Below are 16,835 nucleotides of genomic sequence, written 5' to 3' on the forward strand. Positions count from 1 at the left end.
AAAGATCCTCCTCTTGGCAGACCTGGACTAGAGCGTTCTGCTGTCCACACAGAGGCCAAGTTCCTGAGAGCAGCTGTGCAGGCCAGAGAGGGGCACTTCACCCAGCGTTTATCTGCTGATACGCCCTGGCCTTCCACAGCCTTTCCGCTCTCTAAACCCAATCCCCCTATTACAGCATGGTCTCATTCAGCCAGATAGCAAGGTGTGAGCTCCTGATCGGCCTGTCTGTCTGTCTAGGATACAGCCCTCATCCCCAAAGACTCTAGGCATCTCCTGAAAGTTTGCGCCATTAGCCTCACAGTACACTTCAAAGATAGGGCAGCATGATTATCCTCACTCTACATCTGGGGAAACTGAGGCACAGTGAGGCTAAGTAATGGAACCAGAGTCACACAGGGAGTCTTGTGGCAGAGCTAGGAACCCTCAGTCCAAATCTAGCACCTTAACCACAGGATCATTCTTCTGCATTCTCTGCCAAGCAAAAGAATTCTGCTGTCACCCTGGAGGGCAACCTGATTGACATCACTGGGAAGGCTCCAGTGTAAATCTACTGCCCAGCTCCCAGAGCGAGGGGAACACGGAGCCTTCCCTCAAGGTCGGGTCCTGCAGCCATGGCACCCCTCCGGGCTGGCGGGGGAGGGAGGACTGGAGCAGACCTCTCTCCAGATCCCATCTGTGCGCTACCAGGCAGAGAGGCCCATAAAACTGGGCTCTAAGCAGCCTTCCCAGCTCCTTCCTTCTCCATCCCCAGCACCGTGGGTCCACATTGAGAATGGAATTTGGCCTTCACTGTTTACCCTCCATCCCCTGTTCAGAATCAGCTGCAAATAGAGCGAGTTGCCCACTCCAGGTTGGTCATTGGAAGGCTAAATGAAACAGCACCCGACACGAATGCATGCCAGAGCCCACCCATTGCTCCACACCTAGAGTGTATCTACACTTGAAACGCTACACCTGCAGCAGTTCCCACTTCCCACTGTAGCAGTTCAATGTAGACGCACCCTGAGAGGCAGTAGCTAGGCTTATGGAAGAAGAATTCTTCCATCAACCTAGTGCTGTCTACGCGGGGACTTAGGGCATGGCTACACTTACAGATGTAGAGCGCTTTGAGTTAAACCTGCCTTCGGAGAGCGCAGTAGGGAAAGCGCTGCAGTCTGTCCAAACTGATAGCTGCAAGCACACTGGTACATTTGCAGCACTTGCAGTGGCATTGGGAGCAGTGCATTATGGGCAGCTATCCCAGCATGCAAGTGACTGCAACTTGCTTTTCAAATGGGGGGTAGGGTGGAGTGTGACAGGGAGTGTGTTGTGTGTATGTGGGGGGAGAGAGAGTGAGTTTTGGGGGGCTGAGAGCATGTCAGCATGCTGTCTTGTAAGTTCAGACAGCAGCAGACCCCCCTTCCTCCCCCGCCTCTCTCTCTCACACACAGCATGCTACAGTAATGGTTGCTTTGTCTCGGAGCAGATAAGCAGCTGGCTGTCAGAAACAGAGCTTTGAAAAGGCATTTCCACATTCGTGCAGCAATTACAAAACAATTAGAAGAGTGTCCACTTGACTTAAGGGATTATGGGACGTTTCCGGAGGCTGATCAGTGTGCAGTAATGCAACACCTCATTCATACTGATGCCCGGGCGTTGCAGCCAAGGCTCATCAAACGTTATTCCACTTGCCGAGGTGGAGTACCAGGAGCGCTCTAGCCGTGGAATCAGAGCGCTCTACGTGCCTTGCCAGTGTGGACAGGTAGTGAGCCAGGGCACCCGGGGCTGCTTTAATGTGCTCTAACTTGCAAGTGTAGCCAAGCCTTTAGGGTTTTTCCCACCCCTGAGTGATGACACTGGACCAAGCTAATTTTCCAGTGCAGGCCAGCCCAGATCACCAGCCAACCATAACTTTCTGCCTTTGGACTCAGTCATTCGGTACTTCCCCCTCCCTGGAGCTGTACTTTCCGCCTAGAATTGGGATGGCTCATTTTCAGACATTGTCCTCTGGGACGGAAGCATCACAAGGAGCTCACGCTGTGACTACCTCAGTGTTGGCTCTGGAAGCTCTCACCTGAGACAGTCTTGCCTAGGATATCATCACACAATGTCATACCAAACTAGGGAGGGTAGATCCATTGCATCCCCTTCCTCCACCCATTCTGTAATCGCACGGCAAGGTCCGATCTCAGTAAGACTGTACTGCTGCTGAGGCTGCACGGTGCCTAGGTAAGTTGCCCTCTGTCACAATCTCCCTATTCCTCCTCCTCCTCCTTTGGGTGATGTACTGAGATCTGGGCTGGGGTCAGCTGACTCTGTGCCAGGAGGAGCGAAGAAGTCACTCCAGCTGGGCACAGAGACCACCATGACTATGGAAACTCTCGTGCATCTGTGGGTAGTGCACATCGGCTGCATTTGGGCTGGATTCCAATCCCCGCCCCACTTTTTCCCAGGACTGAAGGGGAGGATGCTCAAAGCCTTACTTTTGGGTATAGCATCAGGCAGAGCTCACCCTTCGCCGGACGCCCTTCTCAGCTACATGCGCAATCCAGCTGTGAAGAGACTCCTGGATAAACCCTCTGGACCAAGGCCTCCCGTCACTCAGAGCTGGCGACAGTCAACACTTGTTTGAACGAGGAGGCTGAAGTGCCCTCTGGCTCAAGGAGAGGAATAGTCTCTCTAAGGGTATGTCTACACTACGGAATAAGGTCGAATTTATAGAAGTCGGTTTTTTAGAAATCGGTTTTATATATTCGAGTGTGCGCGTCCCCACAGAAAATGCTCTAAGTGCATTAAGTGCATTAACTCGGCGGAGCGCTTCCACAGTACCGAGGCTAGAGTCGACTTCCGGAGCGTTGCACTGTGGGTAGCTATCCCACAGTTCCCGCAGTCTCCGATGCCCATTGGAATTCTGGGTTGAGATCCCAATGCCTGATGGGGCTAAAACATTGTCGCGGGTGGTTCTGGGTACATATCGTCAGGCCCCCGTTCCCTCCCTCCCTCCGTGAAAGCAAGGGCAGACAATCATTTCGCGCCTTTTTTCCTGAGTTACCTGTGCAGACGCCATACCACGGCAAGCATGGAGCCCACTCAGGTAACCGTCACCCTATGTCTCCTGGGTGCTGGCAGACGCGGTACGGCTTTGCTGCACAGTAGCAGCAACCCATTGCCTTCTGGCAGCAGACGGTGCAATACGACTGGTAGTCGTCCTCGTCGTGTCCGAGGTGCTCCTGGCCACGTCGGCTGGGAGCGCCTGGGCAGACATGGGCGCAGGAACTAAATTTGGAGTGACTTGACCAGGTCATTCTCTTTAGTCCTGCAGTCAGTCCTATTGAACCGTCTTATGGTGAGCGGGCAGGCAATACGGACTGCTAGCAGTCGTACTGTACCATCTTCTGCCAGGCAGGCAAGAGATGAGGATTGCTAGCAGTCGTATTGTACCATCTTCTGCCAGGCAGGCAAGAGATGAAGATGGCTAGCAGTCGTACTGTACCATCTTCTGCCGAGCAGCCATGAGATGCGGATGGCATGCAGTCCTTCTGAACCGTCTGCTGCCAGCCAAAGATGTAAAAGATAGATGGAGTGGCTCAGAACAAGAAATAGACCAGATTTGTTTTGTACTCATTTGCCTCCTCCCCTGTCTAGGGGACTCATTCCTCTAGGTCACACTGCAGTCATTCACAGAGAAGGTGCAGCGAGGTAAATCTAGCCATGTATCAATCAGAGGCCAGGCTAACCTCCTTGTTCCAATAACAACGATAACTTAGGTGCACCATTTCTTATTGGAACCCTCCGTGCAGTCCTGCCTGAAATAGTCCTTGATGTACAGGCACCCCCTTTGTTGATTTTAGCTTCCTGAAGCCAACCCTGTAAGCCGTGTCGTCAGTCGCCCCTCCCTCCATCAGAGCAACGGCAGACAATCGTTCCGCGCCTTTTTTCTGTGCGGACGCCATACCAAGGCAAGCATGGAGGCCACTCAGCTCACTTTGGCAATTAGGAGCACATTAAACACCACACGCATTATCCAGCAGTATATGCAGCACCAGAACCTGGCAAAGCGATACCGGGCGAGGAGGCGACGTCAGCACGGTCACGTGAGTGATCAGGACATGGACACAGATTTCTCTGAAAGCATGGGCCCTGCCAATGCATGCATCATGGTGCTAATGGGGCAGGTTCATGCTGTGGAACGCCGATTCTGGGCTTGGGAAACAAGCACAGACTGGTGGGACCGCATAGTGTTGCAGGTCTGGGACGATTCCCAGTGGCTGCGAAACTTTCGCATGCGTAAGGGCACTTTCATGGAACTTTGTGACTTGCTTTCCCCTGCCCTGAGGCGCATGAATACCAAGATGAGAGCAGCCCTCACAGTTGAGAAGCGAGTGGCGATAGCCCTGTGGAAGCTTGCAAAGCCAGACAGCTACCGGTCAGTTGGGAATCAATTTGGAGTGGGCAAATCTACTGTGGGGGCTGCTGTGATGCAAGTAGCCCACGCAATCAAAGATCTGCTGATATCAAGGGTAGTGACCCTGGGAAATGTGCAGGTCATAGTGGATGGCTTTGCTGCAATGGGATTCCCTAACTGTGGTGGGGCTATAGACTGAACCCATATCCCTATCTTGGCACCGGAGCACCAAGCCGCCGAGTACATAAACCACAAGGGGTACTTTTCGATAGTGCTGCAAGCTCTGGTGGATCACAAGGGACGTTTCACCAACATCAACGTGGGATGGCCGGGAAAGGTGCATGATGCTCGCATCTTCAGGAACTCTGGTCTGTTTCAAAAGCTGCAGGAAGGGACTTTATTCCCAGACCAGAAAATAACTGTTGGGGATGTTGAAATGCCTATATGTATCCTTGGGGACCCAGCCTACCCCTTAATGCCATAGCTCATGAAGCCGTACACAGGCAGCCTGGAGCTGTTCAACTACAGGCTGAGCAAGTGCAGAATGGTGGTAGAATGTGCATTTGGATGTTTAAAGGCGCGCTGGCGCAGTTTACTGACTCGCTTAGACCTCAGCGAAACCAATATTCCCACTGTTATTACTGCTTGCTGTGTGCTCCACAATATCTGTGAGAGTAAGGGGGAGACGTTTATGGCGGGGTGGGAGGTTGAGGCAAATCGCCTGGCTGCTGGTTATGCGCAGCCAGACACCAGGGCGGTTAGAAGAGCACAGGAGGGCGCGGTACGCATCAGAGAAGCTTTGAAAACCAGTTTCATGACTGGCCAGGCTACGGTGTGAAAGTTCTGTTTGTTTCTCCTTGATGAAACCCCCCGCCCCTTGGTTCACTCTACTTCCCTGTAAGCTAACCACCCGCCCCTCCTCCCTTCAATCACCGCTTGCAGAGGCAATAAAGTCATTGTTGCTTCACATTCATGCATTCTTTATTCATTCATCACACAAATAGGGGGATGACTACCAAGGTAGCCCAGGAGGGGTGGTGGAGGAGGGAAGGAAAATGCCACACAGCACTTTAAGCACAGCACTTTAAAAGTTTACAACTTTAAAATTTATTGAATGACAGCCTTCTTTTTTTTGGGCAATCCTCTGTGGTGGAGTGGCTGGTTGGCCGGAGGCCCCCCCACCGCGTTCTTGGGCGTCTGGGTGTGGAGGCTATGGAACTTGGGGAGGAGGGCGGTTGGTTACAGAGGGGCAGCAGTGGCAGTCTGTGCTCCAGCTGCCTTTGCTGCAGCTCAACCATACACTGGAGCATACTGGTTTGGTCCTGCAGCAGCCTCAGCATTGAATCCTGCCTCCTCTCATCACGCTGCCGCCACATTTGAGCTTGAGCCCCGTCTTCAGCCCGCCACTTACTCTCTTCAGCCCGCCACTTACTCTCTTCAGCCCGCCACCTCTCCTCCCGGTCATTTTGTGCTTTCCTGCACTCTGACATTATTTGCCTCCACGCATTCGTCTGTGCTCTGTCGTGTGGGAGGACAGCATGAGCTCGGAGAACATTTCATCGCGAGTGCGTTTTTTTTTCTTTCTAAGCTTCACTAGCCTCTGGGAAGGAGAAGATCCTGTGATCATTGAAACACATGCAGCTGGTGGAGAAAAAAAAAGGGACAGCGGTATTTAAAAAGACACATTTTATAAAACAGTGGGTACACTCTTTCAGGGTAAACCTTGCTGTTAACATTACATACATAGCACATGTGCTTTCGTTACAAGGTCGCATTTTGCCTCCTCCCACCGCGTGACTACCCCCTCAACCTTCCCCCCTCCCTGTGGCTAACAGCAGGGAACATTTCTGTTTAGCCACAGGCAAACAGCCCAGCAGGAATGGGCTCCTCTGAGTGTCCCCTGAAGAAAAGCACTCTATTTCAACCAGGTGACCATGAATTATATCTCACTCTCCTGAGGATAACACAGAGAGATAAAGAACGGATGTTGTTTGAATGCCAGCAAACATACACTGCAATGCTTTGTTCTACAATGATTCCCGAGTACGTGTTACTGGCCTGGAGTGGTAAAGTGTCCTACCATGAAGGACGCAATAAGGCTGCCCTCCCCAGAAACCTTTTGCAAAGGCTTTAGGACTACATCTAGGAGAACCGCAAATGCCAGGGCAAAGTAATCCTTTCACATGCTTGCTTTTAAACCATGTATAGTATTTTAAAAGGTACACTCACCAGAGGTCCCTTCTCCGCCTGCTGGGTCCAGGAGGCAGCCTTGGGTGGGTTCGGGGGGTACTGGCTCCAGGTCTAGGGTGAGAAACAGTTCCTGGCTATCGGGAAAACCGGTTTCTCCGCTTGCTTGCTGTGAGCTATCTACAACCTCCTCATCATCATCATCTTCTTCGTCCCCAAAACCTGCTTCCGTATTGCCTCCATCTCCATTGAAGGAGTCAAACAACACGGCTGGGGTAGTGGTGGCTGAACCCCCTAAAATGGCATGCAGCTCATCATAGAAGCGGCATGTTTGGGGCTCTGACCCAGAGCGGCTGTTCGCCTCTCTGGTTTTCTGGTAGGCTTGCCTCAGCTCCTTCAGTTTCACGCGGCACTGCTTCGGGTCCCTGTTATGGCCTCTGTCCTTCATGCCCTGGGAGATTTTCAGAAAGGTTTTGGCATTTCGAAAACTGGAACGGAGTTCTGATAGCATGGATTCCTCTCCCCAAACAGCGATCAGATCCCGTACCTCCCGTTCGGTCCATGCTGGAGCTCTTTTGCGATTCTGGGACTCCATCATGGTCACCTGTGCTGATGAGCTCTGCATGGTCACCTGCAGCTTGCCATGCTGGCCAAACAGGAAATGAGATTCAAAAGTTCGCGGTTCTTTTCCTGTCTACCTGGCCAGTGCATCTGAGTTGAGAGTGCTGTCCAGAGCGGTCATAATGGAGCACTCTGGGATAGCTCCCGGAGGCCAATACCATCGAATTGTGTCCACAGTACCCCAAATTCGAGCCGGCAACGTCGATTTAAGCGCTAATCCACTTGTCAGGGGTGGAGTAAGGAAATCGATTTTAAGAGCCCTTTAAGTCGAAATAAAGGGCTTCATTGTGTGGACGGGTGCAGGTTTACATCGATTTAACGCTGCTAAATTCGACCTAAAGTCCTAGTGTAGACCAGGGCTAAGGCAGGGCTGGGAGCTATTGGCGGTGCACAGTGGGGAGGCTCAGAAGAAAAGGTCTGATCTGGAGACATGGCAATGGGAGATGTGGATGCTTAGCTCTTCTCAGGATCAGGCCCTAGCTGAAGACCAGATCTTGGTCCCCACGGAGCCAGCTTGGCACCAGTCTGGTGGCACAAAGCAGCCTCCAGGCCTGTTTTGCCAATTACTGGAGATTTTTCTGGCACAGGGGAAACTGCTGTGTGGGCAAGAACCAGTATAGCCAGCTCTATGCTACCCCTCCTGCCCACCTCAGCACAGGGGTGTGGCTGAGGTGGAAGGACAAAGGCCTGAGCTGCTGTGTGCAATGCAGTCACTGCATGAGCTCACCTTGAACCAGCCGTGAGGCTGTCTTGAGTTGGGACTGGACTGGCAGAAAGATCCCTCTCCAGCCGCTCGCTCCCAGCTACACCAGGTACTGTAGGGCTGGTCCCAAGGACCTGGCCCAGCAGCTCTTCCAGATTGCAACATTGGGGCTGCTGAGGCCAGTCAAGCTGGAGCTGAAGAGGGGACTGCGAGAATATGTGATGCATGTCAGCTGGGGGGCATAGACAGTGCTGATTCAGCTTCCCCCGAGTCAGCGTTCGGGGGGAGCCCCAGCCAAGCCCAGAGCTGCCTGTGGCTAGGAAGCCCATGCTGAGAGGAGCAGCAAATGCCCAATGGAATAACCCCCCCACCCTCGCTCCCCCTCTGCTTCTCTGCACAATTTCACTAATTAAAATGCTGGAGCCCAGCTGCTGCAGTAATGAAAGAGTTCAGGGGAAGCTCCGCTCGGCAGGGCCCTGCAAGGTATTTGGCCCTGCTCCCAGCCAGTCCTGTAATCATAGCTGACTCAGCAGGCAGCTTGGGCAAAGGTTCAGCCAGCCAGTGTGCTTCCAATTTCCGCTCCAGCCCTGGTGACAGCATGCAGAAGCCTTGGGGGTCTGCCCAACAGAGCAGGTAGCAAGACACGGTCCGGTCCGGGGGCTGCCCTCCCAGATCAGAACACTGGCTTGGGAAAGGCAACTCTACCCCACTCCAGCTCTGCGGGCGGGGGAGTTTGCACACCCTTGTGCTTTGCAATAGTAACTTCTCAGCCTCTCCTCCTGCTAGGGGGCTAGTTAGTTACAACAGGCATCCCAGCCTCTCCACATAATCACTCACTGTTTGTGCTTCTCTCCTCCCCTCACTCTCCTCTTACCTCCCCTTCCTTCAGTGGCTCTTCTCCTCCCTCAGCCTGGGTGTCCTGCAAGGGTCTGTCCTCCTCTTCTCTCTTGACCCCTTGCCTCTGGGGGATCTCATCCACTGACATGGCTTCAGCCATTATCTTTATGCCAGTGACTCAGAACTCTACCTCCCCTCTCCTGACCTGCCTCTCTCCAGCCAATCCACATCTCGTCCTCTCGCTGAGACTGAAACTGATCTCCCCAGCTTCCCTCCCTAACCTTCCCTGTTCCCCCTGTCCTTACTGATCACACCCCCAGTCCCCAACACTCAGGCCTTGGGGTCCTCTTTGACTCCTCCCCCTCTCCTTTGCCCCACCCACCATTGTGGGGTGTCCGAAACATGCTGCTTCTTCCTCTGGATAATATTACCGATTTTGGCACAGGGCTACTTGGGGATGGTAGTTATTGGTTTCATTTACTGATCTGAAATCTACCTATTTTGACTGTATCTGCTATCCCCTTCCCTAACGCAGCCTCGGATATAGATTTATACAATTTTTTGTAAGGCCGGAAGGGACTGTTTGGATATGTTCTCTGACCTACACAGCACAGAGTATAGAAATTGACCTAGTGATTCCTACACTGAGCCAAATAACTTGCAGTTTAACTAAAGCAAGGGGTAACATCTTCATGGCTGCCGCTGCACCGCTGTAATGTTTCAGTATCAACACTCACTGCAGCGAGGGGAGGGGTTCTCCTGTCACTGTAGTTCAGGGTTTCTCAAACTTCATTGCACCGCGACCCCCTTCTGACAACAAAAATGATGACATGACCCCAGGAAGGGGGACTGAAGCCTGAGCCCACCGGAGCCCCGCCACCCTGGGAGAGGGGGCCAATGCCCAAGCCCAAGGGCTTTGGCCCCAGGCGGGGGGCCTGTAACCTGAGCTCTGCTGCCAAGGGCTGAAGCCAAAACCAAAGCCCTGCTCCCCAGGGATGAAGCCTTTGGGCTTCAGCCCCGGGCAGTGTGGCTCGGGCTTTGGCCCCAAGTGGCAGGGCTTGGGCTTTGGCCCTGGGCCCCAGCAAGTCTAAACACCAGCCCTGGTGACCCCATTAAAACGGGGTCGTGACCCACTTTGGGGGCCTGACCCACAGTTTGAGAACCTCTGCTGTAGTTAATTCACACACCCCCCGAGAGGCAGTAGCTAGGTCAATGGAAGAATTCTTGGTTACATCAGCTTAACTACATCACTCGGCATTGCGGCTTTTTACACCCCTGAGAGATGTAGCTGTGCTGATGTCAGTTCCCGGTGCAGATCAGCCCTGCGTGACCGAGCGGCCAAGTCCCTTTTACACACGTGATTTAAGAGCCTAAGGCCCGGTCTACACCAGAAAATTAGGTCAAACTAATGAAAAATCCACAGCAGTGTAGTGAAGACGACCTAACCTCGTGTGTAGGCAGCACTAGGTCAATGGAAGAATTCTTCCATCGACCTGGCAGCCACCTCTCGGGGAGGTGGATTATCTATGCTGGTGGCAGTATCCTTCCCGTCAGTGTAGATTGCGTCTATACTGAGGATCTCCTGCAGCGTATAAGTGTAGACAAGCCCAGAGTGTGGCTGACTTTCAGTAAGACTCAGAGTACTGAAGCCCAGATCCTCAAGGGTATTTAAGCTCCTAACTTCATTGATTTGCGTGGGAGTTAGGCACCTAAATACCTTTTAAAATCTGGCACTGTCACTTTTGAAATGGGACTTAGGCTCCTAAACCACTCAGATGCCTTTGAAAATGTACTGTCTCTATGTGTGTGTGTGTGGATAGCACCTAGCATATTGCAGGGGCTACGTGACTACAAATCTGCTGGATCAAAAGGTACGTCTACGGCGGCGTGTAGAGTACAGACACTGCACACCCAGCTAGCATGGGTGTATATAGCGTGTAGATGGTGTGGCATGGCTTAGGCCAGAGGTCAGCAAACTACAGCCCACGGGCCACATCTGGCTCACGGGATCGTCCTGCCCGGCCCTTGAGCTCCCGGCCAGAGAGGCTAGCCCCTGGCCCCTCCGCTGCTGTCCTCCCTCCCCCGCAGCCTCAGCTCGCCGTGTCACCAGCGCTTTGCGTGGCGGGGCTGCGAGCTCCTGCTGGGCAGTGCGGTGGCATGACTGGCTCCGGCCGGCTGGCGCAGCTGCCAGTCCTGCTACTTTGAGTGGCATGGTAAGGGGGCGGGGAGCAAGATTGTTGGATAAGGGGCAGGAGGTCCAGGGGGCAGTCAGGGGACAGGGAACAGGGGGCAGTTGGATGTGGGGGAGGTTCTGGGGGAGGCGGTCAGGGGATGGGGAACAGAGGGGGTTGGATAGGCGTGGGAGTCCCAGGGGGGCCTGTCAGGGGGAAAGGGTGTGGACAGGGGTGAGGGCAGTCGGGGACAGGGAGCAGGGGGGATTGGTTAGGGGGTGGGGTCCTGGGGGAGCAGTTAGGGGCAGGGGGTCCCAGGAGGGGGCAGTCAGGGGACAAGGAGCAGGGGGGGTTGGATGGGTCAGAGGTTCTGAGGGGGGCAGTCAGGGGGCGGGAAGTGGGAGGGGGTGGGGTCCAGGCTGTTTGGGGAGGCACAGCCTTCCCTACCTGGCCCTCCATACAATTTCGGAACCCCGATGTGGCCCTCGGGCCAAAAAGTTTGCCCACCCCTAGCTTAGGCAGATTGAGCGCCCTACACGCCTGAATCCCCCCGGGGTACATACCCTACATGGCTCTCTGCACACCCAAGCAGCGACTCCTGTCTACACTGCTGTGTTTAGCAGTGCAGTGTCCCGCGGCCTCCCACCCCTGCCAGAGCCTTTCACTGCGATGTGTAGTCACACGCTGCAATGACAAGTGGGGGTGCAGCCCGCCTTTCACTGCGGCATGATGGTACTCGACACGCCACCATAAGTGTGGACATAGCCAAAGAGAGACCCAAGGGTTCACTGCAACGGGCACAGAGTTGCCATGTGCGTCTGCGATCTCTCTTTCAGCGAGTGGCTGGGTCTATTCAGGTCTCTCCCAAAACTCCACGCTGCTCTATTTCTCCAGTCTCCAAAGGCTCAAGAATTCCCTTGGCAATGCACAAAAAATGCTGGAGTGTGCATTTAAAAAATGCCTTTGCAATGACTGGAGCCTGCCAAGCCCCGCTCTCCTCAGACTGTTTTCGACTGAAGATGATGCCGGTCCGAGGGAAGCTGGCCACATCTGGTGCTCAGCTGGGCTGCCTCGGAGAGACACATGGTTTGGGTTTGGACACTTCAGACCTCCTTTTTCTGGTACAGGATTCGTGATCTCAGTAGAGCTATAGATCACACACGGCACCTCAGTGCACAAAGCCCTGACCGTGGAAGAGTTCCGGGAGGATTTCACTGGAGAAGCTCTGGCTAATAGCACTAATACTGTGAGCGTTTAGGGGGTCTTTTATTTGTGAGTCTCAAAGCACTTTACAAATATTAACTCATTAAACCCCGGAACACCCTCAGGCCCGCTCCTGCATTCCTCACACATTCACACTCTCCACAGTCACTGGGCTGGACTCCCAGCATAGCTCTACCGGAGTCCTTGGAGCATCGCTGATTTACACCAGCTGGGGCTCCTCCTGGGCGTTGTGATTGTGTAAGCAATGCAGGATCAGACCCCCTGTGGTGTAGTTATTATCCCCATTGTACAGCTTTGGGAACTGAGGCATAGAGAGCAGAAGGGACTTGCCCTTGGTACGAGAGTGGAAGAACCAGAAATAGAATCCAGGCATCCTGGCTCCTGCTTCCCCGGATTTAACCATTAGACACAGTCAATCTATCCTGAGAGCTGTGACCTGTTTGTTTATCCTCATTATAGGAAAGACAAAGCCTTCTAAATGCCCCCCAATTTCAAAATCCTAGGGGTGCTACACATGCCTCCCCTTTCCCACCCTGAGCTTCCAAATAGGCACATGACTTACCGTAAGCATGTGGCCGGCGTCCCACCTGCTCCTGTACAGGAGTATTCCATGGTCAGGATTTTATTCTCGGGACAAGATTTGCTGCAGGAAAGATGAAGGAAGAGTTTAAGTCTAGTTTGTTCCTTCCAGATCAGATTGCAGGCTGCCTTGGTTCACAAAGCCATCGCAGCCTGTCCCACCTGAGTGTCATAGGCACGTGTCAGACCAGTAGACATGGCTTGGTGGTTTTTGCTCACTGGTCTCGGGTCTGGAGTGACATGAGGGCCTTAAGGTTGTATTTGTCAGAATTAACCGTCCCTCCAAACAGACCACATCACAGGCAAGTGCCCTTGGATACTTGTGACCTGAGACGCTAGTCAAATTTTGGTGCCCTGGGGATGTTCCAGTCGGAAGTAGGACTTGATGGAGCCTGGTATTTTCTTTGATGCATTTCTCTCAAATCTCCAGCTTTTTCCAGGGTCAAACTATACTCAGAGGCCACACTGAGGTCTTGTCTACACTACAAAGAGAGGTCGACCTAAGTTAGGTCGATGTACAGCCACCACAGTAATTACTGCCGTGATTTATGTCCACACTATGCCCCCTCTGTTGGTGGTGCATGTCCTCATCAGGAGCGCTTCCACCGATTTAACTGACAGTGTGGGGCATTGCGGGGCACTGACTGCCTGGAGACCCCCACTGGGGCTGACAGCTGGAGCTCCCCCTCTCGACTGACAGCTGGAGCCCTGCCACTGAGCTGCCAGCCCCGGCTTGGCGGGAATCTGGCTGTCAGCCCTGGTAGCAGGGCGGCTTGGGCTGTCAACTCTATGCTCACATCGCCTGTTGCTGCCTTTGACAGCCTGATCTCTCAGCCCCACATGAGGCTGAGAGCTCAGGCTGCCAAAGGCAGCAACAGGCGATGTGAGCAGTGCAGGGGGTACACGGACACTGCGTCACCCTCACTGCGTCGACCTAAGTGCTATGCCTCTCGCGGAGGTGGAGCGATTAGGTGGGTGTAGTGGGCATCTTACATCGGCGGGAGAAATGTTGTAGACACTTGCAGTGTTAAGTTGACGTAAGCTGCCTTATGGTGACCCATCTCTGTAGTGCAGACCAAGCCCTAGGCTTTCTTGTTTTTTCCCTCTCTGTTCTTGGTTCTGTCCTCAGTTTCAGTGTGTTCTCTTGCACACCCATACAAACCTACCCCAAACAATACTCAGCCCAGAAGCGCCTGGATGGCTTCACACACACCTTTTGTCTTAGGTGGCATTTATGTTTACAGTTATGTTAACAGAAGGATGAGTTCACACCTACCAACCTCAATGAGCTTTTAACCCAACCCATGATTAGGTTTCACCCAGTTTATAACAATATGCTGCTCTTGGCCAGGGCTCCTAGCCAGTGGCATGCCGGGGGGGGAAGGGGGGGGTCTAATGGCCTGGAAAACCACACAGACTCATGCCGTGTGGTGGTTTGGGAGCTGGGTAAGGCGGAGTGCTCCTGTGTCGGGGGAGGAGAGGAAGTTGTCCTGCGGCTGTGGGTAGGAGCCTTGGCAGCACTGGCCCCATCAACACAACTGGTGTATCTGAAACATCTTTTGCAGATATTTTTTTGACAGGCATAAGGTGATGTGTCATTGCTTCCAGTTAGTCCATTGTGCAACACCAGGAAAAACAATTTACTTGGAGGCTCCACAAAACATGCGGGAGGGGATTTAAGGTCGGCGCCTCAGCTGCTGAACATTGGCATAGTTCCACTGACGTCAACAGAGCGAGCGTGCCCATTTATGCCGGCGGAGGATCTGGCCCTTAGAAAATACTTTGGTGCTTATGTCCTTAGCTATAAACCATTCTGCTCAGACAGGCTGTCTGTCTGTCTTGAAGGTGAGTCAGATCTTTCTCTCTCTCTCGTTCTGCAGCACCGAACATGTTAACAAAACAGATGGGCCTGATCTGGGGCCTGACTCTTATCCCCAGGTTGACACTGGTGTAGTCCCACTGACTGTAAGGGAGTTATGCCTGATTTACCCCCCTGTAAGTGAGAAGAGAATCAAAGCCCAAACCTGAAGTCCTTCCTCCCTCAGAATTCCCACGGGGTCAGATTCAGACCTGATGGAAGCAGCTGCAGTGTCAGTGGGGTCAATAGAGTTAGTCCTTCTTAAACCAGGCTGGAACTCAGCTCCCTGACCTCAGTTACAAATGCTGAAGGGGTAAGTAAAGGTGTCTGTGTGTGAAGCCTGTTCCAAGCATGCCTTCAGGGGGACAAGAACCACATGGCCCCGGGATTCTTCCTCCACCGGCTGGGCAAAGGCATGTGGTAATCCAGATACTGGAAGCTGCAGTAGCTTTTGATTATAAACTCTTTGGGGCAAGGGCTGTCTTCAGACATGTCTGTACAGCCCTTAACACAATGGGGCCACACTGAGCTCAGTTTATTCCAGTCCCCCATTTGTCCACATTACAGAGCAACCACACACCTTGGCACGATTGTCAGTCCGTGCTGCACTCTCATGCTGTCAGGCCAGACTGAGCTGCAGAGGGGGTCTGGGGCTCTGAGCTGCAGAGGGGGTCTGGGGATTAGTAACAGGGAATGGATCCCTTCATTGCCAGATCATTAGTTCAGCGCTGGCCCAGGTTGTGAGCGCTGAAAGTCATTTACCAGCTGAGGGCTGCTCGGTGGCTTGTGCGAAATGGGTCCAGTTCCTTGGGCACAACTGCCAAATGCAATTAACGCTAATGGGCAAGCCCTTGGTGGCCCTCCCAGAAGAGAAGCTAGGGATTGAATACACCATGGAGACTGAACTCTTTCTTCTCTCCTCAGGCAAGAGATGGGGAAGCTCTTGCTGCCAGGACACATGCTGGGCCTGCCCTGTGGACAAATCCACAGAGGACTGTCATCTACAGGGCTATTGTCAGTCCAGCACGAAATGCACCTTTAAACAAAAACACACAAAGGATTGACCTACAGTGAAAGAGCTGCAATATGGCCCAGGCCTGGAATAGCAGAGGGGCTGCAGGTGAGGATGGGGGCACTGGCAGTCCTGGGGGTGGGGGCGCTCCGGGACTGGAATAGAGGGGTGGGGGGCTGCAGGTGAGGATGGGGGCACTGGCAGAGCTGGGGGAGGGGGGGCTCCGGGACTGGAATAGCAGATGCTGGCTCAGCTCCAGGAGCTCAGTGGCTCTGAGGACAAGTGGCAAGCGCCGGGCGTCAGAGACCTGTGCAGGCAGAGTCCCGTGGGGCTCGCCAAGGGCGGGCTGCTGGCGCTGGGGCGCGCTGGGGCGCCGGGAGCCGGCGAAGGGGAAAGGCGGGGGTGCCGGCTCGTGGCAGAGATGCGGCGCCCGGCCCGTGGCGCTGCTTACGGGAAGGAGCCGTTCGAGCTTCCCACGCCGGGCCCGAGCGCAGACCTGCGGGGGCGTTCGCCAGGCGGAGCAGGGAGCAGGCTCGGCTGCTGTGGGGCGGGCGGCTCCCGCACTGCGTCCCCGATCTCCTCCCCGGCGGGAGCCCAGGGCTTGCCTCTGCGCCCGGCCCTCGCCCCGCAGCCCCCAGCTGCGCTGGTTCAGTGACAGCCCCCAAGCGCCCCGCATCTCACCTCTTCTGATCCCCGGAGAGCGGCGGGAAGGGTCCGGAGAGCAGGGAAGCGAAGAGCAGCTCGGCTTCCAGCAGGCGCAGCATCGCCCTGGACTCCCGTCCCGTCCGGGCTCCTCCCGACCGCAGCCCCTCAGAGCCGGGCCATGCGGGACCCCGCAAGGGGCTGGCGGCTCTGGGACAGCTCGGCCTCTCCCGCTGCTCCCCCGGGCCGAGCTCCCCTGCCCGGCAGCCCGGCGCCCAGACGCGGCTCCCCGTCCCTGCGCAGGGTGCCCGCAGCTCCGCTCTCTCCTCCTCGATCTGCCCCTCTGACTCCGCCGCCCTGCAGCGACGCTCCCGGCTCTCTGGCCCGAAGACAGAGTTCAGCCCCTCCTCGGATCCCTGCCCCTTCCCTCCGCTCGCCGCTTCGCCCTCGCCTTTTGTGTCCTGGCCGAGAGCCCCCTCTCCTGGTGCCAAAGGCTGCGTCCCTTCCCACCAAGACCTGCCCAGCGCCCGCAGCTTCTTGCCCAGGGCCGCCAGCTGTCCCTGGAGCATCCTTCTTCTGCCAGCCCAGCCCAGATCTTGTTTAATCTCCAGGAGCTC

At 54.5% G+C, this 16,835-nt stretch overlaps 1 protein-coding gene across 1 annotated transcript in view; it reads right to left on the reverse strand.

The window, feature by feature from the left end:
* Positions 1-16,626, reverse strand: part of LOC125644160 (collagen and calcium-binding EGF domain-containing protein 1) — a 35,673-nt gene extending 19,047 nt beyond the window's left edge. The window contains exons 1-2 of the mRNA XM_048867686.2: positions 16,258-16,626; positions 12,690-12,770 (exon numbers count right to left, since the gene is read on the reverse strand). Coding sequence (XP_048723643.2) covers positions 12,690-12,770; positions 16,258-16,340 — 164 coding nt within the window. The 5' untranslated portion in view covers positions 16,341-16,626. The remainder of the gene's footprint in view (positions 1-12,689; positions 12,771-16,257) is intronic.
* Between the last annotated feature and the right edge of the window lie 209 nt (positions 16,627-16,835).

This window comes from Caretta caretta, chromosome 10 (assembly GCF_965140235.1).
Source record: "Caretta caretta isolate rCarCar2 chromosome 10, rCarCar1.hap1, whole genome shotgun sequence".
NCBI lineage: Eukaryota > Metazoa > Chordata > Testudines > Cheloniidae > Caretta > Caretta caretta.